We start from the raw sequence: 25696 nt of genomic DNA, 5'->3' as shown, positions 1-25696 counted from the left end.
TAATTTAAAAAATAAACCTGAATAATCTTGTTTAAGAACTCAAAACACAGGTAAGGAAAACGTCAGACCCAAAATACAAATGGACAGAGAGACAAGCAAAAAAAAAAAAGAGGGCCAGGGATTTAGCTCAGTGGTTCCGCTGCCTACCTCACAAGCGCAAGGTCCCGAGTTTGATCCCTGGTACCAAAAAAATAAAAAACAAAATGCCAGGGATTTAGCTCAGTGGTTCTGCCAGGCACAAGGTCCTGAGTTCCATCCCCAGTACCAAAGAAAAGAGGGAGGGGTGATACACAGGAAAGTTCCTAATTCAAGAAGAGCAAAAGAATAAAGGAATAAAACCCTTACTAAACATTTAGTGTCTTGTTCATCTTAGCACAGATTGAAACATTCTCTTTTATTGAGACAGGGTCTCGCTATGTAATTCAGTCTGTCCTTAACCTCTCACTATACAGCCCAGGCTGATCTCCAACTCACAGCAGTCCTCCTGCCTCAGCCTCCTGAGTGCTGACAAATGCACAGCCATTTCAGTTAAATATATATACGTGATAAAATATTCTTAACTGTAACAATACAAGTCATGATAAAGCTGTAATACATGTTACCTCTGCAGCAGACAATACAAAAACAACAAATAACTGCAGACAATCCAAGCAATACCTTCACAAAAACGGGGCGGTAAGATGGGGGTAAGAGTCACCCTGATCTTGGGACACAGGCTTTAGCCAGACTCACTTCTGTAAATAAGCCATTTGTGGGGCTAACTCTTCACAGCCTGCACTGCTTACACCCTGCTTGGGGCATAATCAATGTGGCAGTCTCCCCTGCACAAAAATCCCACAACAGGTTTTTCAGATAGGAGGAAAAATAAGATGAGAACAAAGGTTTAGACCTTTCTGTATGCTAGAAAATCACAGTCGTGGATGGAAACAAAGTCCCAGTGCTCTCTGTCCCAGAGCCCATGCTCTCAGTGACTCAACTACAATTTTATCTGCTGTTTTAGGAACTTCATTAATGTCAAAAGACTCAATGCTGTTGGGGTGGTGATGCATGCCTGTAATCCCAACACTCAGGGAGGCTGAGGCAGAACTGCCAGCCTGGGCTACGATATAGTGAGTTCAAGGCCAGCCTGAGCTACACAGTGAGACCTTGTCTCAAAAAACTCGACACTAAGAGAGCTAAGAGCTAAGAGCTCCCTGACCCTGGTCTGCTGATCCTCCCAGAAGACGACTCTTTCGGGACAAGCTGGTCTTTACATCCTAGCCTTGGCAGAGCCCAGCAGCTCACCTTTACCATCTGCAGGCTGCAGGGCAGAACCATTGATACTCTCCAAGGCACACGCAGTTCCCTGTCTTAGATGCCTCCGAGTATTTAAGAAAAAGAGCGGCTGTTTTACTAACAACTCAGCAGAACAGCTGAGAATACTTACGGTCCGCGTCTCACTGTCCTCACGCTCAGGACTGACTTTCACAGCAATTGTGGTTATCATACCAACCATTTCCGGGGGAGGCACTGTGTTCTCAGGGATCACCTGAGGGTTCTCAAAGTAGCGGTTCTACACAAAGAGAATAAAATGTGTTTGTCCTAAGTCAAACACAAAATATATCCGACATTTTATAGAAGAAATCAAAATGCTTGTAAAGTTCTTAACAATATGGGGGGGGGGAAATGCAATGATATATAAAAATATGGAAAATACACACCACTTCTCCCATAAGGGTTCAAGATTATGACCCTGACCATATATAAAATGCACAAAGTGAAAAGCAACAAAATCTCAATGTCAGTCATTGATAACAATTCAGAATTATGGTTGAAATATTTTCCACTTTTTTCCAAAATTTCTACAATAAAAATATATTGCTTCTATGTCAAAAATACTTAATCTCAACAGGGAAATCAAAAGAACGTTCTGAATGGCTAATTTATCAACCTAGATTTTAACCATCACTAAATATTCCCCATCCTAAAATTAGCAAACCCCTTCCCCAATTTCTTTTTCAAGCAAATTGTTCCAAATTTCCTTTGGAATAAAGAAATAATAAATGCAACTAAGAAATTCAAACTATAGTAAAAACATACCACTACTTTTGGGAGTTCCTTGTAAATTTGTTTCACAAAATCCAAAAAATGATGAATCTGAAAACAAAATTTCATTATATTAGGATGTTTACAAACAGAAAATGACTACAATAAGAAAAAACTTAAATTGTAATACATGAGTTCCTAAAACAAATAAACAAAATTCCAGACAAGATACAAATAGATAAAAAAAAAAAAGGAAATAACAAGTTTCTAATTCAGAAACAGCAAAAAAAAAAATTTAAAAAGATGAAAATTAAAATAAATGTGACTTTTTGCCTTTCAAAAATAACACACAATGCATTAAAGGCTGTGCAAGAGGCGGATTCTCATAAACTGGAAGAATTATAAATTGCTGAAACTTTCCTAGGAACCAAGTTAGCGATACACTATATATCAGGAGCATTAAAGCATCAATACCTTTAACTCAAGAACTCTCCTTCTACAAGCCTAGTCAATGAAATAACGAACCATAAACAGAGATATTCAGTAACAGCCATAAAATAAAATAAAATCTTAAATATTTAAAAAAGGACACCCATAAGAATATAATGCAACCATTAAAAATTAACTATTTATGATTGGGAAAAGTCTTACATATAATGTGAAGGAAAAAATGAAAAATGTTATATACACTATTATCACAATTATATGGAAAATCTACATATAAAAAAAGAAAAGGCAATCACGAAGATACTAAATACTTGTAATGTTAACCCTGCTGAGATCGTGGGTCGGGGATTACTCCTTAGTAATATGTGAGGAGAATCTGTATCTCTGAAGGGCTAAGATGCCAGGGAGTCTATCCTGCTGTAGAACTGACACTCTACAGCAGGCACTAAGGTTATCCTGAAGAAGATATTCTCTTAATTATTTCAAAACGAACTAACATAGTATGCTTACTGCTTACTATGTAGATAGGTGCCAATGAGCCAAGAACTTTCATATCTAATTCTTCAGACATTTTGAGGACATACTCTAATTATCCCTATATTACAGAAAAGGCTTCGAAGGGCTAGGAACTCACCCAGTGTCACTCTAGAGTTGGAGAGCAGAGAGCCAAACCCAGCTCTAACTACAGAACTCCCATCTTAACCCTGGTCTAACATACAATGACTGGAGCCTTCTGGCATACCAGCCAAAATGGATTGGCAGCTTGGGTGGTTAATACATTTCAACTACTGGATCAATTCAGCAAACTACTCATACGTAATACATTAAAAAAAGTCACGGTAAATCCATAAAGAATTGCCCCCAATTTAGGGTATCTTTTCTACACTTAATAGCAGTACTTTGTTCAGTCAACTCCAAGAGTTAATTTACACAGCAGCAGGAAGCTGTTGACACTTTAAGAAATACTATCAATAAACAACTTACTTCTTGTGTGATTGGCGGCCTGAACTGTTTGTGTAGTTCAATAATTATTCTTAGACAAATAAGAACATTTTCTTCATTTTCCGTCTTTAAAAAAAAAATTTAAAGTTATACTCTGAAAATTTAATCTCAAGAATAAATTTTCTAAGCATTTTCTACATATACACCCTCCATCAATCAACTTATAGAGTTGATTTGCTAATAATTCATAAACCAGCTTAAGGGCAAGCCACTAGCAAGCTCTGTGGGAATACAACTGGCAGATGGACAAATTGTTATATATGGCAAGTCACACATTAATGTCTTAATGGCCACAGTAACACTAATCATTGCTTGGAAATACAGGGTTGTGGAAAATTCCACACCTGACTTCATGTGATGAATCATAGTCAAAACACAGAGGCACTAAAAATATACTATATAAAATTCACTTTAGGCTACATGTATAAGAGTTATAAAAAACAAGTGAATTTTGTATTTACACTCAGGCTATATTTCAAATATTGTAAAGTCCAAAAAAATCCAAAATCCAAAACACTTCTGGTGCTAAGCATTTTTTTGTTTGTTTGTTTGTTTTGTTTTTTTGGAGACAGGGTCTCGCTGTCTAGTTCAGGCTGGCCTTGAACTTACTATGTAAACCAGGCTGGCCTCAAAATAGATGAGATCCTGCTGCCTCAGCCTCCCAAGTGCTGGGTTTACAGGCATGGGCCATCATGCCCGGCTGCGGTGCTAAGCACTTCGTTTAAGAGATACTCAACCCACACTGCCAAAGACTAGGAAAAACAAACTACTATTGGACATCCATCATCGACTAGCCCACATGCTAAGCACTTTACAAATGCTCTACAAGAAGTACCATCCATATTTTACTTATGAGGTCTCAGAGAAGTTAAGCAACGTGGCTTCATGATACTGTACGGGCAGAAAGTGGCAGAGTCAAGATAGGGATTCAGTTCTGCTCTACTCCAAAGCTTATCTTTCCAAGGGGCCCCAAAACACAATAGAATTCTAAATATATCATGACTAAGAGTGAGAAACAATTTTAGGAATTTAATAGATACCAACTAGATTCATCCCAAAAATCCAAGACCATCTTTATGAACGCCTATTATAAAGCACGGTGCTTGAGATGCAAAAGTGACCCCATGCTGATTCTGCCAGCCCTCCCCCAGCACATGTGCCACACGTCTCACTGTCCAGTCAGTCTTCACTGACTGAGAAAGGCAAAAGCCCCAATTACATGCTGCAGTCCTTCTTCATGCAAGGGGATGAGGGGAAGGGAACAGAGGAAAACTTTCACTCATGTAAACAAAAACTTCAGTGAAAAGCAACAGTTGTATGATACTAGATTTTACTATAAGAAAACCACTCCAAGTTTTGAACATCACTACATGATAAGAATTAACTCTCAAAGGTTACCTCTAAAAAGCGAAACATCACAGACAAAACATTTTTTGTATGAGGACGAAGATGTTCATTGGTTGGTATTCTATGAATTATTTCAAGCACTAGCTTCCGCAGTTGCTGGTAAGAAAAAAATGGAAACATTAAGATAAAATGCATCAGAGTTCCAAATTAATCATCTTATACTCTACATGTATTGTGGGGACTCAGCACCTAATGGTAACTGGCACAAAACCAGATGCAACCAATTTGAGCCTCATCTGATGGTACACCCTGATAATCCCAGCTACTCAGTAGGCTGAGGCAGGAGGGTCAAAACTTCAAGGCCATGGGCCAGGGATTTAGCTCAGTGGTTTCGCCACCTGCTGTGCAAGCGCAAGGACCCGAGTTCGATCTCCGGTACCAAAAAAAAAAGAAAAACAAAAACTTCAAGCCCAGCCTGGGCAACAAGCAAGACCGTGTCTCAAAATAAAATTAAAAAGGGCTGAGGATGTAGTGCAGTGGTAGAGCACTTGCTTAGTATATGCAAGACCCTGTGTTCAATCCCTAGAACCACACACAAAAGGAAAAAAAAGGATGGATCGAATTTTAGACTCTTATAAATTACTCAAATCTAATCCAAAATGTCTACTGAAAAATCATTATTTTCAGTATTTCTACAACTGTGTACTAAAAATCAACTAACTTTTCCTGTCACAACCAGCCAGTACTTCCGCCAAAAGGGCAAGTGTGCAAATACAGAATAGACTTACAATGAAAGAGCAAGACACAAACTGAATTTATGATCCCCCCTTAACAATCTCAGTTTGCTTCTGTAACACAGTCTCCCATTACCTTGGACCTAAAGACGAGTTACATCACAAACTGTAGGGAGCTCTCGTGATTCTGCCTGTGGTGCTGACGGCTGAAAGGCAGGTCACATACGTAATTTCCTGAACCGGTACAATATAAAAACACCTCAACTAGCAGTATTTCACTGGTATTATGGCGATTTTTTCAAGTCCTTTTAAAGACAGGCAAGCTACAACAGTTACAGACAAATGCTATAATGGGACTACTTTAAAATGATCAAGCAAGGGACAGGAGTGTGAAGAGCGGGGTTGTACAGATAAAATGCAACTGGCCGTGAGCTATAAAAATAAATTTATTAAGATTAGTGTTGGTCATACATAGGGGAGGTGGTGTCATTAAATCACTAGAATATTTCCATAATGAACAGTGTACATATACACATCAGCAATTGGCAAATATGAATGGTAAAAGAAGCCAAGCATGACAGCACAGGCCTGTGATCCCAGCACTCTGGGAGGCTGAGGCAGGAGGATCTTAAGTTCAAGCCCAGTTCGGGCAATTCAAGAGACTTACTGAGACCAGGTCTTAAAATGTAAAATAAAAAAGAGTTGGGGAATGTAACTCAGAATGAAAACCCTAGGTCTGATCTCTAGTCAAAAAAACCCCACCAGGGCTGGGGATTTAGCTCAGTGGTGCTGCTGCCTGCCTCCCAAGCACGAGGTCCTGAGTTCGATCCCTGGTACCAAAGGAAGAAAAACAAAAAAACAAAACACCACCACCAACAAAAGCCAGTAAAAGAGATGTCCTAGGCAAAATAAACCAAGACATTTAGTTGAGGAGGTAATAGCTGTGGACCAAGTATTCCTCCAGAGACAAATCTCTTTCTTTCTTGTGCCTAAATTACCCAGGCTGTCGGGTAATCCCAGCTCTTGGGAGGCTGAGGCAGGGGACTGCCACAAGTTAAGAGGTCAGGCTGGGCTACAGAGTGAGTTCAAGGCCAGCTTGAACTATACAGCGAGACCCTGTCTTTAAAAACAATAAAAAACAGCTGAGTGTGGTGGCACACACCTGTAATACCAGCACTTAGGAGGCTGAGACAGAAAGATCACTGCGAGTTCGCGGTCACCCTGAACTACAAAGCAAGATCTTGCCTCAGAAACCCTAAATAAATAAATAAATAAATGTACATATGTTAAATTAAATTACCTCTAACTCATGCTTCTCCAGTTACTCCCCAGAGTAGCTGGGTCACGGGCCTGCACCACCACATCCATCTCTCTTCCATTTCTAAATGGAACTCTACATTTTCTGAGTAGTTACTTCATAAATGTTTGCAATCCAACAGCATGGCATTTCTCTCTCACAGATTCTTTGGAACAGATTACCTGTGCTGGTTTCTCCTGAAGAAACTGGACTTCTCCATCTTGGAGAAACGTAAGAAATCGAGGGATGATATGTTCCAGGAATGTAGAATACTGAGGAGATGATGTTACATTCTAATTAGGAAAAAAAAGAAAAGAAAAATCTCATTAAGTTTTGTGTATATATTTTCATCTCAAACATTTTTTTTCCCCCCTCAGTACCAGGGATCGAACTCAGGACCTTGGGCTTGCAAGGCAGACGTGGCACCCGAGCCAAATCCCCAACCCTAATTTCAAACACAAAATAACCTCAAAGGAATATATGTGAAACATTTTTACAGAGCCAACAGTAATTTTGAATATTTGTAGTTGCTTTTGTGATAATGAAGTTTCATATATATTGAGCTGACTGTTGCTTCTGAAATCCAATGCAAGGGAACTGAATGTAAAATTTGCTGTTATAGACAGGAGTGGTGGCCTCTGCCTGTGATCTCAGCACTTGGGAGGCAGAGGGTCACTGCATATTCAAGGCCAGGCTAGGCTACACAGTAAGTTCAAGGCTACTGAGACCCTGTCTCAAAAAATAAATAAATAAATAAAATCTGCTGCTTAAAATAGAAATGTCAATGCTGACACTCAAGTACATTGCAGCACTATTCACAAGAATCAGAAAATAACTTAACTGTTTAACCGCTGATAAATGAATAAAAAATGTAGTACCAGCCAGGTGTGGTGGCTTATGCCTATATCATCCCAGCACTCTAGGAGGCTGAGATAGGATTGCAAGTTTAAACCCAGCCTGAGCAACGTAGCAAGCTCCTGTCCCAAATAAAAAAATAAAAAAAGGTCTGTGAATGTAGCTCAATGTGAAGGTCCTGGGTTCAATCCCCAGTACTGAAGGGGGAAAGAAAATACGATACATATACCCACACGGGAATACTTTCAGCTATTAACAAAATGAAATTTAGAAAATGTCCACAACAAGATGGAAGTAGACATCATGTTAAGTGAAATACACTAAGCACAGAAAGATCATGATCTCACTTAGATGTGGAATCTAAAAAAGCTGACTTTACAGAAGTTCAGAGCAGCCCATTGGTTACCAAGGTCTGGGGAGAGTGGTAAGGAGGGAGGAAGGGGGGAGGCAAGGTAGATAAACCATCTTAGGTTACAGCCAGATAGGAGCACCCTGGTGTGCTACTGCACAGTCAGCTGACTCCAGATACCAGTAAGTACCGTACGTTTCAAAAACACAAAAAAAAGTATTTAGAAGGTTCTCACAATAAAAAATACATTTAACCTGATGTAAATATTACATATCATCTACATGTATTAAAGCATCACAAGACCCCACTAATGGGCACAACTTCTATGTCTATATACCAGTTAAAAATAAGATTTAACTTAAATTATAAAAAGGAAAGAAAAAACAGCCAATGTTGTGGAAAATGCTGAACTGGGTGGGGGGCACATTCTAGGTTGGCTCTGCCACAATCCCAATACGAAACCCCTAAAAGACAGTCACGTGGCTTCTACTGAGTTCATGGCCAGCTCTAACCTTTTCCTCACCTGGGAAATGATGAGCCTAAGCAGACATATTTTTCCAATCTAAACATCTACCTTATTAATTAGGTCAACTTTTAATAGTTCTAATTTAACCCATTACTTAACTGAGCCCTGATCTTAAAAGATCATCAGGAAACGAAAGCTCTAGTTTAGGGATAATATAGTAAAATGGCTAATGGTTTAGGTTCTGGATCCCATCTAATAATCACAAACCACAGACAGTCACTTAACCTCTCTGGGATCGTACTTCATGCCTGCCTTACAGGACCAGTGCAAATGTTATGAGTTAATATATCATTATCTAGGATAAATGTTAACTGGATGTACCAAAGACTGTGCTAAGTACCTACCACAGCCCTAATGAAAGTACTCTCTAAAAAAATGGCTCAGAGAGTGGATTCAAATCAAGTGTAGCTAACAATGACATTTTCTCCCTTAATGTCTCACTTATTCATCTGACAAGTACTTACTAAGCTCCTATCACGTGGGATTACAGGTGTGCACCACCATGCTGGCCAACGACAGTCTTCACTCAACAAGCTGCCCAATTCTTCTGCCAATACTTAAACTCGGCCACCAGCTTTTTGATCCAGAGGAATTTTTCATGTGATTTCTAAAAGTTTCTGTATTTTGTCTTGAAAGATAGCCCAATGCTATGATTTATACCTGGATGTCCACCAAAGCCTCACACACTCACACGGGGGGCTTTTGGAAAGTGATCATACTATTGGGGTGACAGCTGACTGGCTTTAAGAGCAGGGATCTGGTCGGAGAGGTGGATCACAGGGCGGGGCACAGCCCGGGAGGATCTATCCCTTCCTGCCTCCTCCTTTCCTCTCTGCTCTGGCTCTGCTTCCTGCCTGCCAGAGCATGGGCAGTGGTCCTCAACCACGCATCTCTGCCATGCTGTCCTGCCTCGGAGCCAGCTGACCAATGGACTGAAATGTGGCCAAAATAAATCTTTCCTCTAAGTTGTGGGGGTCAGGTATTGGGTCTCAGCGATAAAGAAAGTAATTAGAACACCCAATTACTTAGTCCAGAATTTCATCCCTAGAGAAATGAATCACTAAGATTCCCCAAATTACAAGGAGCTTTCTTATATTGAGCTCACTTCTTTTTTTTTATTTTGGTACCGGGGATTGAACTCAGGAGCTTGCCACTTGTAAGGCGGGCTCAGCACCACTGAGCTAAATCCCTGGCCATGAGCTCACTTCTTTGAAGTATTTTTCTGGGTGGGAGGAGTGATAATTTAGAATCGCCTATGGATGGGCATTCTAGTACTTATCTGAAGAACTCAACCAAGTGATTTTTCATTAAAGAGAAATGCTTATATGGATTTCAAAAATCACAAGGAAAAGACTCAGTATACAGCTTCACTAACTTACTTATTTTTTTAGAAGACTAGAAAAACAAAATGCATGTCCTTTGCCTTTGGAATTGTCTTGATAGAGATGTTCCATAGTCTTTCTCATGTTCTATTTCCCTGACATTCTTCAGTAATTCTTTAAGTAGTTTTTTATAGGTGAATCATTAATATTTTTATTTTACATGTTGGAGCTTTCATTGTCTGTTCTTCAATTTGCCTTAGATGTTCCACTAGCTCTTCCTCTTCATGTTTTATTTTTTCCTTTTCTGCTATTTCTCTTTTCTTCTTTTCATTCTCTGTGTTCTTTCCAACTGCTTCTGATGTTTCTCTTCCCTAGCCTGAGCTGTTATAGTTCAACAGTATCAAGCTTCCTTTTTCACATAGTTCGTGGTTTACCATACATAAGGCCAAAATCAGCTTACTGATTCTCAAGAAATGCAACCCAAATCCAGCCCGGCCCTTGGGCTTGCTCCCGCAGGTTCACAGGCTGCCCCAGGGACTCACCCTCCCCAGTAAATCCGCCAGGATTACACGCCTCTCATGGGTTCCTTCAATAAAATGCAGGATGCTGGCTCATCCTCTTTCACCTCCCATCTTTTTATGTTTTTTTAACAGCTTGCTTTAGCAGCTTGGACAAAAAAAGAGAAAACTCCTTAACTACATCTCTAAATAGTTCAGGATTTTTGTCCCAGCTCACCCCAAGTCGTCAAAAATGTTTATTAAAAACAAAAACACAACAGCCAACTAAAATACTATCCACTGCTACAGATGGAGTGTCTCACTCAATCCCACTAGCATTTTTGAGTTTATTTTTTTTGTTTTGTTTTGGTTTTTTTGCATTTTTGAGTTTAAAAGACCATGCAGACACCAGGAAACATCATTATTCTTAAAACTTATCAACTACGAGAAAAGTTGTTATTATTATCCCCACATTAAAAACAAGAAGTACGAGGGTCAGGGATTTAGCTCAGTGGTGCCACTGCCTGCCTCACAAGCGCAAGGTCCCGAGTTCAAAACCCGGTACTGCAAAAAAAAAAAAAAAAATTTAAAAAACAAAACAAGAAGTATGACTTTCTCATCTGTCTGTTGAGACTAACTGGTACCCAGATGAACCCTAAAGAAACCAAGTGTGGTGATATAACCCTGTGATCCCAGCACTCTGGGAAGCCGAGGCCGGAAGATCACAAGTTCAAGCCCAGCCTGGGCAACTTAGCAAGATCCTATCTCAAAATAAAAGATTTTAAAAGTGCTGGGAATGTAGCTCAATGGGAAGGCCCTGGGTCCAATTCCCAGTACCACACACACACAGTTGGATAAAATAGGAGATAACTTTTTACAGGTGTTAGACAAAGGGCAGTCCAAGACCATGATTTCCAAGAGATGAGTCTCATGAACATGATGGCTCTCCTCTCAGGTACAAGGGTGAAGGAGAATATAAATCAGGCCTGCTGAGATGGCAGAGCCACAGAGAAAAGTGAATTACTGAACTGCCCCAAGGCCTTGGTGGATGTGGGCTGCACAGACACAGGCTAACACTACCTGAGGTCCTGCTTTAGGATTGAGAGATAAATGGAGGCACTGAAGGTTTACCAAGATTAGGGGATGTTGGGAGTTCAAGCCCGGGATGCAAACACCTACTGAGTATGCTAATACGATCCCAGACATCAGGCATACAGTTGGGGAAGACCATCCCCTACAAAGGCCTATTCTAACCCAGACCCAACAAAGCCTAAAATTAAACTCTGATGCGATCCACAGGGGGACAGACTTAAGAGATTAAATACCACCAACTCAAAGGGACTTTGAAATAAGGTATTTCCTCCTGCTTCAGCCTCCTGAGTCCTAGGATTACATGTAGGTGTTGCCACCAAGTCTGGCATTCACAGAAGTCTTTATAATCAGAAATGACATCCAAATCTCATTCCCTAACATACTATTACCTGAACATAACAAACTCGCAACGTAAGTTTGAGTGTATCCAAAGAGTATATCTGTAAGAAAGCTATAAAACCAACACTTCTCCACACAGGTGGGGTTATCACTAGATGATATCAACACTGTGACAGTCTTAAATTTCAGTTTTAAAATACAAAAGTTTTAATAACAAAGATACTGATTTTTGAATTGGTGAAGACTGAGATCACCAATAGGAAAGCACAAATGAATATTTACCTCAGAAAAGTATAAAATAAAAAGTTCATACCTCAAAATTTTCACTAACTTCTTGCATCATTTTTAACTTTGTTTCGTCAGCTGTAAATGACAAAATAAACCATTAGGTAACTGAAATTATGTTAAGATGTCCCTAAAATTCCTGGCTTAATAATTTAAGAGAAGCAATCAGATCTTATCAGTTTGACTGTCATGGCCCAATACAAGGCATATAGCTAGTTCCCTACAACCAGTCACACACATTCGTACACTCAGACACACATATGCATGCACAGACAAGGACACAGATACACAGACACACATTCATGCCTTTTTGGGACTCCAGCTAATATTGCTCATCACTTTGCTTCTCCACAATGCAGGGAGAGGAAAAACATTTTTTTTTTTTTCCAACAGGGTCTCACATTGTAGTTCAGGGTGGCCTTGAACTCACTATGTAGCCCAGGCTGGCCTTAAACTTGCAGCGATCCTCCTGCCTCAGCATCTCGGGTGCTGGGATTACAGGCATGCGCCACCATACCCAGCTTAAAAGGGGGATTTAAGAAGCTAATGTTGTTATTTATCTCAATGTACACATCATTTAAATGGAGATGAGTCATATCTCTTAATGACAGAAAGGATCGACTCACGTGTATTTACATCTGTGAGAGCTGCCACAAACTGAAGGTATTTTTTCATAAGAGTGGTTTGGTCAACCACTGTGGCCCCTTGTGTTGCAACAAAGGCCATTTTTCTTTTGAGCAGGTTTCTTTCTCAGAAGAAAAACACCAGGTCCATGAGTTCACCCAGCCTGTGAAAAGAAACATAAGGTTAGCCAATTTATCAAGGGCACAAGTTCAAAACTTGTAAAAAATCTTACCTAAATCCCTGTACTAATCTAAAGACTTCTGCATTAATCCAGAATAAAACTATTCTATTTTTTTTAATATAAAATTTACTCAAATTCATTTTTCCTGAACACAATTATCAGAGTTTTTCTTTCCTACCATATTTGTTTCAGCTACAGGTTGGCAAACATTTTTCTGTAAAAAGCCACATAGTAAATGTTTTAGTCTTGGTCCAGGATTGTAGCTCAGGGATGCAGTGCCTTCCTGGCAAGCATGAGGCCCTGAGTTCAATTTCCGGTACAAAAAAAAACAAAAACCAAAAAATTTTAGTCTTTATGGCCATGCAGTCTGTCTGTTGTGCCAAGGAGTCACAGACAACATGTAAATGAATGAGCTCAGCTGTGTTCCAATAAAACCTTATTTGTAGATACTAAAATTTGAACTTTATATATTTCTCAATTATCATAAAATTACATTCTTTAGCATTTTTTTCTCCAAGTATTTAAAAAAATACAAAAACCATTCCTAGGGCTGGGAGTTAGCTCAGTGGTTAAGCATGCAAGAGGCCCTGGGTGTGATACAAAGCAACGGAAAAAATAAAAATCATTATTCTTAGTTCACAGGCTGTTTAAAAACAGACAGCAGGCTGGATTTGGTCTGCTGACAGCTTGGCAACTCTTGCCGTAGGCCACTGGTTCTCAAACTGGAGTATATCAAAATCATCAGAAGCCAAGGGTGGATCCCTAAACATTACCCCAGTGACTGTGAGGGGTCCAGGAAGCTGTACATTTTGTTTGCAGCTGAGGCACACCAGGTACTCAAAAAGTGCTTCTTCAATGAATAAAACACTTCAAAAAGCATCTCTGTGAGTTGAAAACAAGCTGTTGATGACCACACTTTGAGAACTACTGCTCCAAGTTTACATACAGAAAGAAACTTTTAAGAGGCTTTTAGAAATGTCACAAAACCTGGTGAAATCGCTTTTACCCCTCCTCCTTGCATAATTTCATTCTGTATTAAGAAGTGGTTTCAGGGTTTGGTTTCTTTCTTCAACCCCTCTGCAGGCCTTTCAACAGATACACTTCCTTGCAACTACCACTGATGACAAGGACTCAGAGACACCAAAAACATTTCTCCAAGAGAATGCCCACGGATGTCCAACAACTGAGGACGTCCGAGAACAGCCCAACAGAAGCCCCCACCCTCAGAGCCAGAAGTCACTAAGGGTGCCTAGCCGAGGGCACCCACCGACTCCCTCCCGCAGATACGACGACCCCACAGCCCCATCCCCGTCCCCGACCCCAGGGACCCAACACTTACGGTTATGGCTTCTCCCTAACGATCCCCCTAGTCCTGCCCAAACTTTTTAAAGATTCGATTCTTTTAACCTTAGTTGCTAACTCTTGCCACTTCCCGGGGCCCCCGAGAGAAGCCGGGCCCCGCTTCCCAGCGTTTCCGAGGGGAAGTGTCCCATTCGTCCTCGGCGGCTGAAAAGCGGGTCGGGGCCTCGGGAGACCGCCAATCCCACCTCGTCCTGCCAGGTGGGGACGGGAGGGCCGGCATCCAGCCGGCGCCCAGGGTCAACGGCTCCGCCCCGACTGCGCCGAGCCCGGCCGGAGGCTGCACCGCCGGACCCGAGAGGGCGCTGTAGGCACCGCTACAGCACCTTCGCTCTCCGCGTTCGCGTTCGGCCCGACGAGCCAAGTGCTTGCACGGAGGCCGAGAGGTGCCCAGCTAGGCGGGAGGCACCTCTTGTATGTGCGACCCCAACCCAAGCCCGAGCCCTCCGGTCCCAAACGGCCCCCAGGCTCTCTCCTTTTGTGGCCGTCTGAGATACTCCAGACCGACCGCCCCCTAGGCCGCGCTACGGAGAGCGCCGAGGGCCAATCCCGCACCGCTAACCCTGCTCCTCCCGCCACCTGCGCCGGGAGCGAAGCGGAGCGCTGAAGGCCTGAGGGTCGCCTCGAGCCCCGCCGCCTGGGGTGGCCACTGGAGAGGGCCTGCGGGACAGCGGCCCGCCTGGAACCCCTGCCGCGCTGCAAGGACTGTCCAGGCCCAAGCATCGCGCGCACTTCCCGGGGCCGCCTGCCCGCGCGTGCTTACCGGGAGCTCAGCGGCCGGCCGCCCGCAGTCTGGCCAGCGCCCCCCCGAAGGCCTCGCCTCCCGCCCCGCCACCGCCGCGGTAGCTCCTCCGCCGCGCGCAGTCCCGCCTCCGCTTAAAGCGGCTGCGCCTGCCCACCGAGAACTAGGCCCCGACGCGCCGCCCCCGAGTGGGAGCGGCCTTGGGCGGGCGGCAGGGCGTGGCGGGAGGGGCGGGGTAGCTGCAGCCAGAAGCAGGCCGGGCCCGTGGCCCTTTAAAACCCCCGCTGCAGGGGGGGGCTGCAGGCCGGCAAGTGAAGTTTCCCCGTACCTCGGGTCCCTTTTGGCCTCGCAAAGGCCAAACTGGGCCATGCTCCAGGGCTGCTCAAGTGGGTACGGTTGACCCCAGTAGAGTCTACCCTGGGCTGAGCGTGGCCGGCCTGGCGGGGTTTCCCCAGCTGCTCTCCCTTCCTGAGATCCTCCTTAAGGAGCCAAAGGAGAAGCAAGGAGGGGCTTTGGGAAGAGACAGACCTAGACCCTGTTAGCAAAGAAAGCATGGTGTACTGTGTCGTGAGCAGGTACCGTGGGTAAAGAGGACTCGGACTCGGATGGCAGTTCACACACTTATATTATCCTAATTCATTTCAATACCATTACCACACAATATTAAGTCTCCCGATTACCACGTCCCTGTACCTGTACTGCGCAAGTCCTTATGGGAGCGCGACGTTTCCTCCCGCAGGGTCAGAGGGTCCGATCCGTAGACGAAGGGCGTCGAGTCGGCGCTAGGCTGTCCGCCTCTCCGCTTGCCTCGTCCTCTGGTCTCGTCTGGTCGGCGACGATGCTCCTTCCAGCGGGATCAGGTGTGCAGATGTCTCGGTCGGTAGTCAGATCATCAGACTGACTGGTCGACTGGTTGGTGGATGGATCGACGACTTGCTTGGGGTCTTCAGCTCCTTTTATACTATTCTAACTGGGTGTTTGTGGTATTGGTTCAGACTTATCACACTGTCCAGTTCGGGGTACACCCTGTCCAGTTCGGGGGTACGCCTTGTCCAGTTCAGGGCACACCCTTATCAGTTCCATACCGCTTAAGGTTCTACCTTCACATCTTATGGTTACACATCACTCTTATGATTATGTCACACTTAGGTTACAGCACTCTTAAAGTCACAGGACACTTGAGGGTTACAGCACACTTAGGATTATACAATTCCATCTTATTTCAAAGTGTTCTCCACAACTGCACGCAGGTGGCCGCCCAGCAAGAGAAAGGCACATTTGTTCTCTGGCTGAATCACCTTGAGGCTGGACCACCAAATTTGGCTTTTTCCCCCACTCTTACTTGACTGAGAGATGCCCTCCACCCATGGCAAAACAGGAGAGACAGGCTTTGAGCCAGTCCACAGCAATGAAGAAACAGAAGGGTCAGTGGGGAGGAACAGTCTGATGGCCAAGAGGTTCCTTGAAGGAAGAAGTACGGTCTGGTTGCACCTGACCCCACTTAGGAGAACTAGCCAATAGAGAGCTGTCCCGTGGTTACCACGTGAGATCCAGAACGTGAAAGGGTTGCTCTGACAATCACCCCCAGGCCCTTGTCCCACCTCCACCTCCCTACCTCCCACCCTCCCAGGCTACCACTGACCTACCAGAATCACCGCGATCTCTTCCCAGGCTTCTTACATTTCCCACTTTACAGAAAATAGTTCACAAGACCTACAGATACCTTGGAAGAAAGGACTCCTTTCCAAAACTCCCAAAGCATGCTCCTTCTACAAAACAAGCTACACCTGAAATGTTGGGACTGAAAGTGGGTATTTTGAGCACCAATTATTTCCTTCCTCCAGGAAGAAGCTGCCTATTTGGAAGTAAAATCCTTTGTGCTCCCACCAACACCCCAAAAGGTAGCAAGTCCAAAATTGGGGAAGAACTGAAATATCTGAGGGCTAAAGATCAGTACGCTGACAATTTTGTTGTTTTTTTGGTGTCAGAATTGAACCCAGGGCCTTCACAGTGTGCTACTTCCCCAGCTCCTTGGACAAGGTTTACTAAGTCACTAAGTAGCCCAGGTTGGTCTAGAACTTGTGATCCTCCTGCCTCAGCCTCTCAGAGTGCCAAGATGACAGGCCTGTGACCCCACACTTGTCTTTGACAGTTGTTTAATGTTGTTTGGGGAAAATAGAGAAAAGTAGGTAGATAACTTCTTTGGTCACTAGATGATGTCTGAGGAGTTTCCCCAGTGTGGAGAACTCACATTGTCAATTCACCCTGACAAGTAGGTTCCTGACTCTTGTTACAGAAAAGAATTTTAATATATGTCAGTGAAAAGCATAGAAACGTTTATTAGGGCCAGATATGGTGGCACAACCCTGTAATCCCAGCACTCTGAGAGGCGGAAGCAGGAGGCTTCACAAGTTCAAACCCAGTGTGGCCAATTTAGTGATTTAGTGACAGCCTGTCTCGAAATTAAAAAATAAAAAGGACTGGGGATGTAGCTCAGTGCAAAAGCCTAGGGCTCAATCCCCAGTACAAAAGAAAAGGGACCATACAGTCCCCTGGCCTGCTGGAGTCCCTGCTTGCCTTTGCCTTACATGCTGGACTTGCAGGAGGCTGACCCTATGAGTTCCACCCCTGCAAAGAACTTTCCACTATGATGAAAGATCCTTCCAGGATCTCTTATGGGTTTCAACAGGATGGTGGGTATCCTGAGGCCTGAGGAGTTCAGCTGCCCTGGCAGAGCTGAGGTCCAAGCCTGGGCCATATTAAATTCCCTCCATTTTGACCCCTGCAAGCTGCTGTAGGATTTAGCCACCAAAGCTAAATCCCAGAAGCTGATCTGGGATCACTGTTATCTGCCCAGTCGTCCCTAATCCCACAGTTACACATTTCTAGTTGAGGATAATGAGGATTTGTGATAGGAATAGAATCCTTAGGGTGGCTGCCCTTCTATTACCAAAGGTGGTGACTGAGGCAGAGGTGTGCCTGGCTCTCGCATTTTCCCCTGCTGGCTGGAGGGTTGTGTGTCTTGGCCAACAGCTATCTGCCCCTTGCTTCCCTTTGCTCTCCCTTGTACCCTTCCTCCCTGACTCTCTAGCAGGGTCCTACCTGGCTATCAAACCTCCATTCTTCACTCCAGCATGAGTGCTGGGAGGCAGTGTGGTGCCCTTCCCCCATGCCCACCACTTCAGCTGATAGTGTTGCAGTTTGAGAACAGAGAGCACCATGAAATGGCTAAGGTCAGAAAGGGAGGATCTGCGCCCCTCATTTGTACACCCAATATTTACAGCAAGCCTTCCAGAAGATCCCCTGGTTCCACCCCTCGCTCTCACTGCAACAGGTCTGCAAGCTGCTACTTGAGAGCACTTCTTGTGTTTTAGTCCAGAAGGGCTGCTTGCTGGGTACTGATGCTCCCTGGTGCCTGTAAACCTGCTTGCATTTATATTTTGGTAATGAGGGCTCCAAAAGTCCTGTACATCTACTAGGGACTTATATCTTGAGTAATGTGGACAGAACAGTCATTTCCAAAGAAAGACAAAACATAGAACTATTAATACTAGAGTTTCAGAGACTTGACAAGGAAATAATGCACATGGCAGGCCTTTGTTCCCAAGCCCCCTGCCTCCCCGCCATGTTTTTGCCAGGAATCATGTTTTGGTTTTGAGGGGGTTTTTTGGTACTGGGGATTGAACTCAGGACCTTGCGCTTGAGAGGCAGGCACTGGAACCACTAAGGTAAATCCCCGGCCCAGGAATCATGTTTTTGTTTTTGTTTTTTTGGTACCAGGGGTTGAATTTGGGTCCTTGTGCTTGTGAGGCAGGGGCCAGAACCACTGAGCTAAATCCCCAGCCCCTCAGGAATCATGTTTTGTTAAAGCTACCGGCACAGCAAATTTCATGTTCAAGCAATGTAACTGTTCAAGCCTCCTAACTGCAAATGTAACTATACAAGCTGCACGATGTTCCTACCCAGTGTTTCAAGATGTTCTGATCTGATGTTTCAAGACTTGTGTTAACTTTGTCCTTCTGCTTCTGTAAATGGCTTGCCCAACCTATAAACTCAACTCCCCTACCCCATAAATCTCTATGAAAGGTTGCTTCCATTTCTATTCTAGGCTCAGACTGCAGAGTCTATACTCTTCTGGGCCTGCCAGCATAATAAAAGTTTCCCTCCATCTCCCTGAATGCCTCTTGGCTTCTTCACCTGTAGAGACCTTTGTATGTCTGTAACACTTGGCTGTAACACTGCACTGTTGCACTTTGATGTAACAAGGCCAGGACCCAACAAAGACCCTATAATCTGATAGATTTGTCCAAACTATGGTGTTCAACACAAGCTGGTGTCACATCGTGACAGCCAGCGGTGGCAGCAACTGGCTGTGTCAACTATTGATATCCAGCATTACCTTGTGTCATCTGGTGACTCAGAACTGCTAGCAGAGATGCACTTTGCCAATTCATAATTTCCAACTGAATTGAGCAAAAGAACCCCAGGCTGATTGGCAACAGACAATATAAGCTGCTTCAGAAATAACTTTTTTTAAATCCAAAATTGACATCAGAGAGGAGTGCACTTTCCACTACTCCCTAAGATTTAACCCAGAACCACATGGATGGAGTTTTATTGCCTTCTGCTTATTCTTGTTTCTCAGACCCTTTCCTCTTGAAGCAAAACTTAAAGAAAAACAAGTCCTTCCCAGCCTTGGACAGATGTCCCCCATCTCCCCTACTCCCCTGTAACTGTAACTCCTTGTTCTAGTACAGATAAAATTGACAACTATGTCCTGTAAACAAAGTTCATAACACCCTGTTTTCCTGTGATTCATAAGACAGTGTCTTCTTTCAAGGCAAAGTTATAAAACTGTCTGCCCTTGTCCCATTCCGATAAACTCACTTGCTACATCATTAGAAAAACCACCCCCTTCCACAAAATGTATAAAAGCTGAAACTTCTTTTTCAACACTCAGCCATTTTAAACAGAGTCAGCTGAACCGCTGTATACATCTCAAATAAATCCTCCTGACTCCCATTTGGTCTCTCCTGTCTCTCGGAATTCTGCAACATTTCTGGTGACCACAAAGAGACTGGAGACAACAGAGTTGCTGTCTCCTTTGCCTACAGACTTGAGTGGGTCCTGAGCTACAGGAATCCTGAGACCTTTGGCACCACCAGTTGAGACTTCAGCTCAGAGAGGGAATCAGCCCTCGCACAGCCCAGAAGCTCACCCCTGCCAGCACAACAGTACCTGTTGGGTGGGATTCAGGGCGGTTTTGGAACAACAGCATCCTATAGGATTGAGGTTAGGTAGGGATCCCAGGGGGACTCTGTCCCATATGGATATAGGGGAAGCTGAGGAATAATCTGACCTGGATTAAATTGGACCACACTGGCACCCCAAGCAGGAGTGACCTGCAATGAGAATCGGCTCATAGGGGTGTTAGGGATGAGGGAGTGGCCCGCTGTGGGAGAGGCTCACAGCTGGTCTGATCTGGACTGAGTCAAATGAAACCTACAACCCCAAGTGGAATTGGGGGTGGCCCTCAGCAGGCCCTCTAACAATGCAGGACAGGCCTGAAACGAGAGTGACTTGCAAAGGGGGTATGACAAGTAGTCAAAATCAGGGGGAGTTAGCCACCATCCCAAGCAACTAGGGCAGAGAAGCTGAGCCAGTCCCAGCACCTGGAAGGAAGCTCCCCTGCTGCCATCCCAAGCTCCTAGAGCAGAGAAGGTGAGCCAAGCAGGCGCCAGAAGCACACCCCCACCCCCCGCCTTGGAAATGAGAAGACACATAAACAAGCCTCAAAAACAGACTTCTGGATCACCTACAACAACCCCAAAGGGAAACGAGATGGAACAATCTGATACTCAACCACCTGGACTCTCTGAACTGGCAACAAAAGAGGATCTGGGAAAAATGAAATCAGAAATAATTACTCAGATAACAGCAAAGATTGTGGTCATGGTGCAAGACATGATTACTAAATCTAGAGAGGACACAGATAAAAAAATAGAGGATCTGAGGAACATGATGGAATCCCAACATAGGAAACAAATGGAATCCATAAAACAGATGCAAACAGATTCCCAGGAGATTAAAAACTCCATCGAAAGTCTGAGCAGCAGAATGAACCAATGTGAGGATAGAATTTCAGATATAGAAGAAAAGATTGCAATTAGTGAGGAGGAAAAGAAAAATTGCTTTAAAATTGTAAGGGAACATGAGAAATCAATCCAGCAGCTGCTAGACAATGCAAAGAAGAATAACATAAGACTGATTGGAGTCAATGAAGAAACAGGAGAGAGTGCAGATGACATAAAAAAGCTGTTCACAGAAGTGATGGCAGAAAACTTCCCAAGCAGGGGAAAAGAAATTGACATACAGATAAGTGAGGCATATAGGACTCCAGCTAGCCTTAATCAAAAAAAATCTACACATAGGCATATAATAGTTAGGATTCCAGAAATCCAACAGAAGAACGAAATTCTACAAGCAGTGAGAGAAAAGAAACAAATCACATACAAAGGAAAGCCCATCAGAACCACAGCAGACTTCTCAATGCAAACCCTCAAGGCAAGAGGAGCTTGGAGTGATGTATTTCAAGCCCTAAAGGAAAACAGCCTCCAACCCAGATTGATGTACCCTGCAAAACTATCTTTCAAAATTGATGGAGAAATGAGATACTTTCATGATAAAGAACACCTCAGGAACTTCATGAATATCAAAACGGCACTCCCAAAAATTTTAGACGATACCCTAGGAAAAGACAATGAGGATCACAACCCCAGGAAACCCAGCAGATGAATCCATTGGGCGTGACAAATTAAACGCAAAGGGGGAGAATCCAACAAAAAGAAAAAGTCATGACAAGGCTTTTAAAACTTTTGACTTCATCTCCCTAATGAGTGTATAATTCAATCTTGTTATTGTACTGATTAGTATTTTTCTGATTCTAGAGTTGCACACCTTTCCTTGTGCTGTACTGGCTATGTATCATCTTCTTACATCTACTTTTTAATTGGGTTGTCTATTAATGAGCTCTAAGAATTCTTTATATATTCTGGTCATAGGTTATATGCATTGCAAATGTGGTCTGTTTAAGGACTACTTTTCATTTTAATGATGTCATTTAAAGTTCTGAATTTTGATGGAATCTCATTTATCAATTTTTTTCTTTTACACATCATGTCTTTTGTATCCTAGGTAGTTCTTGCCTACCCTGAATTCATAAACATTTTCCCTTATAATTTCTTCTTAAAGATTTATACTTTCAGGCTTTCATATTTGGGTTCATAGATCCCTTCAAGTTATTTTCATGTATGGAAATAAAGGGTTGAGGTTAATTTTTTATATATGAATACCAGGTGTTCTAGTACTGTTTGCTGAAAACACTATCTCTTCCTCAGCTCTTGAATTGAGTTTATATTCTATAAAATGCTAATGTTAAATAATCTTTCAAGACTCAGTGGACCATATATGTGTGGTTCTATTTCTAGATTCTCTGTTTTATTCAAATGATCTATATGTCTTTCCTTACACCAACACTGCCTTGATTACTGCAGCTTTAGAAGTCTTAAAATTAGGTACTAAACGTCTTCCCACACTTTTTTTTTTAACTTTTCTAGGTCCTTTATACTCCTACATAACTTTTAAATTTCAATATCCAGGGCGGGGGATTTAGCTCAGTGGTTTCGCTGCCTGCTATGCAAGCACAAGTACCCAAGTTTGATCTCCGGTACCAAAAAAAAAAAAAATCTTATTGTTTAAATTTCAATGTCCAATTCTTCATTTATAGCAAGTATACACAGACCTGAAGTTTTATATATGCCTTGTGTTTTCTAATCCTGCTAAATTCAAACACAAGTTCTAGGGGGCTCCTAGAGATTTCTTAGTATTTTCTCTGTAGATGATCATTTCATCTACATATAAAGATTTTGCTTCTACCTTGCCAATCCTATCCTAATTGTGTCATTTTATTGCCAGACTATTTTGGTGGGGTCTAGGTTTCAAAGCTTAATGGACAGATAAAGAGTAAGCATATCTGCCCTTGTTCCCCACCTTAAGGAGAATTGTATCTTCTCCATTCATATAAGGTGTTCTCGCTGGAAGTATGGAGTACATGTCTTTAATCTATTGAGAAGGTTCTGTTCTACTTCTAGTCTCCTGATAGCTTTTACCATGAACAGCTGTAGAATTTAGTCCAATACTTTTTCTCTAACTAGTGACAGGATCATATGGCTTTTTCCTTTCCTCTGCTAAAATGATGACTTTTGATTGGCCAGGGATTTAGCTCAGTGGTTCCGGTGCCTGCCTCGCAAGCACAAGGTCCCAAGTTCGATCCCTGGTACCAAAAAAAAAGATGACTTTTGGGGGTGGATCTTCCAATGCTGAACCAACACTGCCATCCCTATAACAAAAACACTTTCTACATACTGCCAGATCTAACTTCTAATAGTTTGTTTTGTTAAACAAATTTCTATCTATGTTCATACTTTTTTCTTCTATTATCTTTATCCAGTTTTAGGATTAGCACAATGTTGATTTCCTAAAATGATGGGAGAAGTGTTCCTTCTTTTTTCTGCTTTAATTGTTTGATATAATTTATCAGTTAAAATGTATATGAGCCTGCTGTTGTCCTATAGGTAGGATTTCAAGCTAGGGATATACTTTCTTTAATAGGTGCTATTCAAATTTTATATTTCCTCCAGAGGTAGTTTCATTAATTTGTCTTCCAAGGTACTTTTTAGAAGTTTTCAAATTTATTTCAAAACAGATTTTTGAAATATGCTTTCTATATCCTTTTAAATTCTGTAAAATCTGTTTTAATGTCTCCTAGATCTTGATATTGTAATTTTAAAAATGTATAACTGATATTGTGTAACAGGAAGAAAAGGTCTAAAGGAGCAGGGGAAGTGGGAGGACTAGGGGAAAGGAAAAAAAGGGAAAGGAAAAAATATGAGAAAAGAAAAAAAATGGAAACAAAGTCTTTGCAAATAGGGAAGGGTGGAGGGGTGAAGGGAGAGCAGGGGAAGGGGAAAAAAATAAGAACCAAGATACTCATGTGAAGGTACAAGATCCCAATGATGAATGTAACTGTATTTTATACCGAAAATGTACCAATAAACTTAATGGGGGATAAAAAATCAGGGGGAGTTAGACAAAACTCATACCCAGGTGAACTGAGTAGCCAGACTCAGAAGGAATTAGGTGAAACCTACAACCAGGCTAAAACACATGAGGTAGGAGAGGTATATGAGGATGTGTGAGTGAACCAAATAAAGTGTGTGAGTCCAGAAAGTGCGAGGAAAGTCTAGAATTGTATATAAATGAGTGGAGTAAAGTGTGTGAGTTCAAGGTTGCCTGAGCTCAGCTGGGACTGGGGGAGGGAGGCAATCTAATCGGTCTAAAAGCAAAAGTAATTGAAAGAGTGATTTGTGCTACAAAGGCCAAAGGCATGTAGAAAGCTGCTTGGCGTTAGTGCGCCAGGATGTAGAGGCAGGGCACCACAGGCAAGCTAGTTAGGAAAAAAGCACCCTACGAAATGGGGTGATGATGGCCACCAGCCCGGACGGGGGCCAAAACTGAAAGAATGCCTGAGCATCTGGCTGGTCCAGCGACTGGGCTGGGGTGAGGTCACAAGGCGGAGAGACTTAGAGCCAGCTGTGCCTGCCAAGGTTAAAAGGACAGATATAATTTAGGGAAGAAAAAAGAGAAGTAGATTTCCAGGAATTGGGAAGGAACTGATAGAAATATTAAAAGCTACAGAAAAGCTTGAGTGACAGACCACAGAGCAGAGAGAGAAACAAAGCAACGTCTCAAAGACTTAGCACATCAGGAGGGGAACCCCGCTCTGCAGAGGCAAGGGTCTTTCTATGTATCCCAGGCTGGCCTGGAACTCTCGGTGATCCTCCTGCCTCAGCCTCTGGAGTGCTGGGATTACAGGTGTGGACCACCACACCTGAATGCCCCAAATGATGACAGGCTGCAAGAAGACAGCATTGCCGGTGTGGAAGAAAAGAGAAAGTAAAAATCAGGATGAAAGTCAGGCTTTTGCATCTTCCTGAGATGAGACCAGGCTACAGACTAGCAGCCCAGAAGGAGGAACCAGTCCATGGGAGCCGCCTCCCTTCTGGGTCCTCCTGAGGTACACACAAGTCCACCACTGAACGGCAGGATCAAGAAACGTGGGAAAAGCAGGATCTCAAAACTACTGCAAAAACCCCTTCTCTGGAAGCAAGCTATAACCTGTACAGAGAAGAACTGCGGAGGTGAGGATGCAATTTCCTTGGGAAAAAGTGAAATAGATGATAATGAAGATTCAAAAGAAACTTCAGAAAGAAATTCTCTCTACACAGATGGGTTTTCCCAACTTGGGAACAGGAAAAGAACTGCAGTCACTACTCTGAACTTTAACAAGCCCATGAGGCTCATTTTTAACCAAATGGAGTCCCATCCTGAATACATTAATAAAGAAACACAACTCATCCAATGGACAGGCCGGTGGAAGAGATGCAGCCTGCCCTCCATCAGCCCTGCAGGCCAGCACTGTAGGCTCAAGGGCTCGGCCAAGCACTCTGCTTGTTCTCTCTCTCTTTCTTTTCTTTCTTTCTTTCTTTTTTCTTTCTTTCCTTCCTTCCTTCCTTCTTTCTTTTTTTTTGAGACAGGTCTTGCTATGTACCTCT

The 25696-nt window shown here is 43.0% G+C and overlaps 1 protein-coding gene and 1 non-coding gene across 12 annotated transcripts in view; both read right to left on the bottom strand.

Annotated features, from left to right (window-relative positions):
• Positions 1-15200, bottom strand: part of Trrap (transformation/transcription domain associated protein) — a 122600-nt gene extending 107400 nt beyond the window's left edge. For 10 of the 11 annotated variants that reach the window (XM_013070634.3, XM_013070636.3, XM_013070635.3 and 7 more), the window contains exons 1-8: positions 15045-15200; positions 12744-12904; positions 12146-12195; positions 7035-7145; positions 4873-4977; positions 3457-3540; positions 2080-2136; positions 1427-1552 (exon numbers count right to left, since the gene is read on the bottom strand). In XM_013070634.3, coding sequence (XP_012926088.1) covers positions 1427-1552; positions 2080-2136; positions 3457-3540; positions 4873-4977; positions 7035-7145; positions 12146-12195; positions 12744-12843 — 633 coding nt within the window. In that variant the 5' untranslated portion in view covers positions 12844-12904; positions 15045-15200. Of the gene's footprint in view, positions 1-1426; positions 1553-2079; positions 2137-3456; positions 3541-4872; positions 4978-7034; positions 7146-12145; positions 12196-12743; positions 12905-14261; positions 14720-15044 lie in introns of those variants that run through there. The other variant, XM_021254778.2, reaches the window with a different exon arrangement.
• Positions 12276-12467, bottom strand: LOC147822719 (small nucleolar RNA ZL1). Its single transcript, XR_015445538.1, has one exon. It is a non-coding gene; the product is annotated as a small nucleolar RNA ZL1 (small nucleolar RNA).
• Positions 15201-25696: the final 10496 nt, after the last annotated feature.

Source organism: Heterocephalus glaber, unplaced genomic scaffold (genome assembly GCF_053883595.1).
Source record: "Heterocephalus glaber isolate CG9 unplaced genomic scaffold, H.glaber_assembly_v1.0 deba00001610, whole genome shotgun sequence".
NCBI lineage: Eukaryota > Metazoa > Chordata > Mammalia > Rodentia > Bathyergidae > Heterocephalus > Heterocephalus glaber.
Note: the sequence above shows the minus strand (reverse complement) of the source record. Positions and strands in the feature narration are given on the sequence as shown.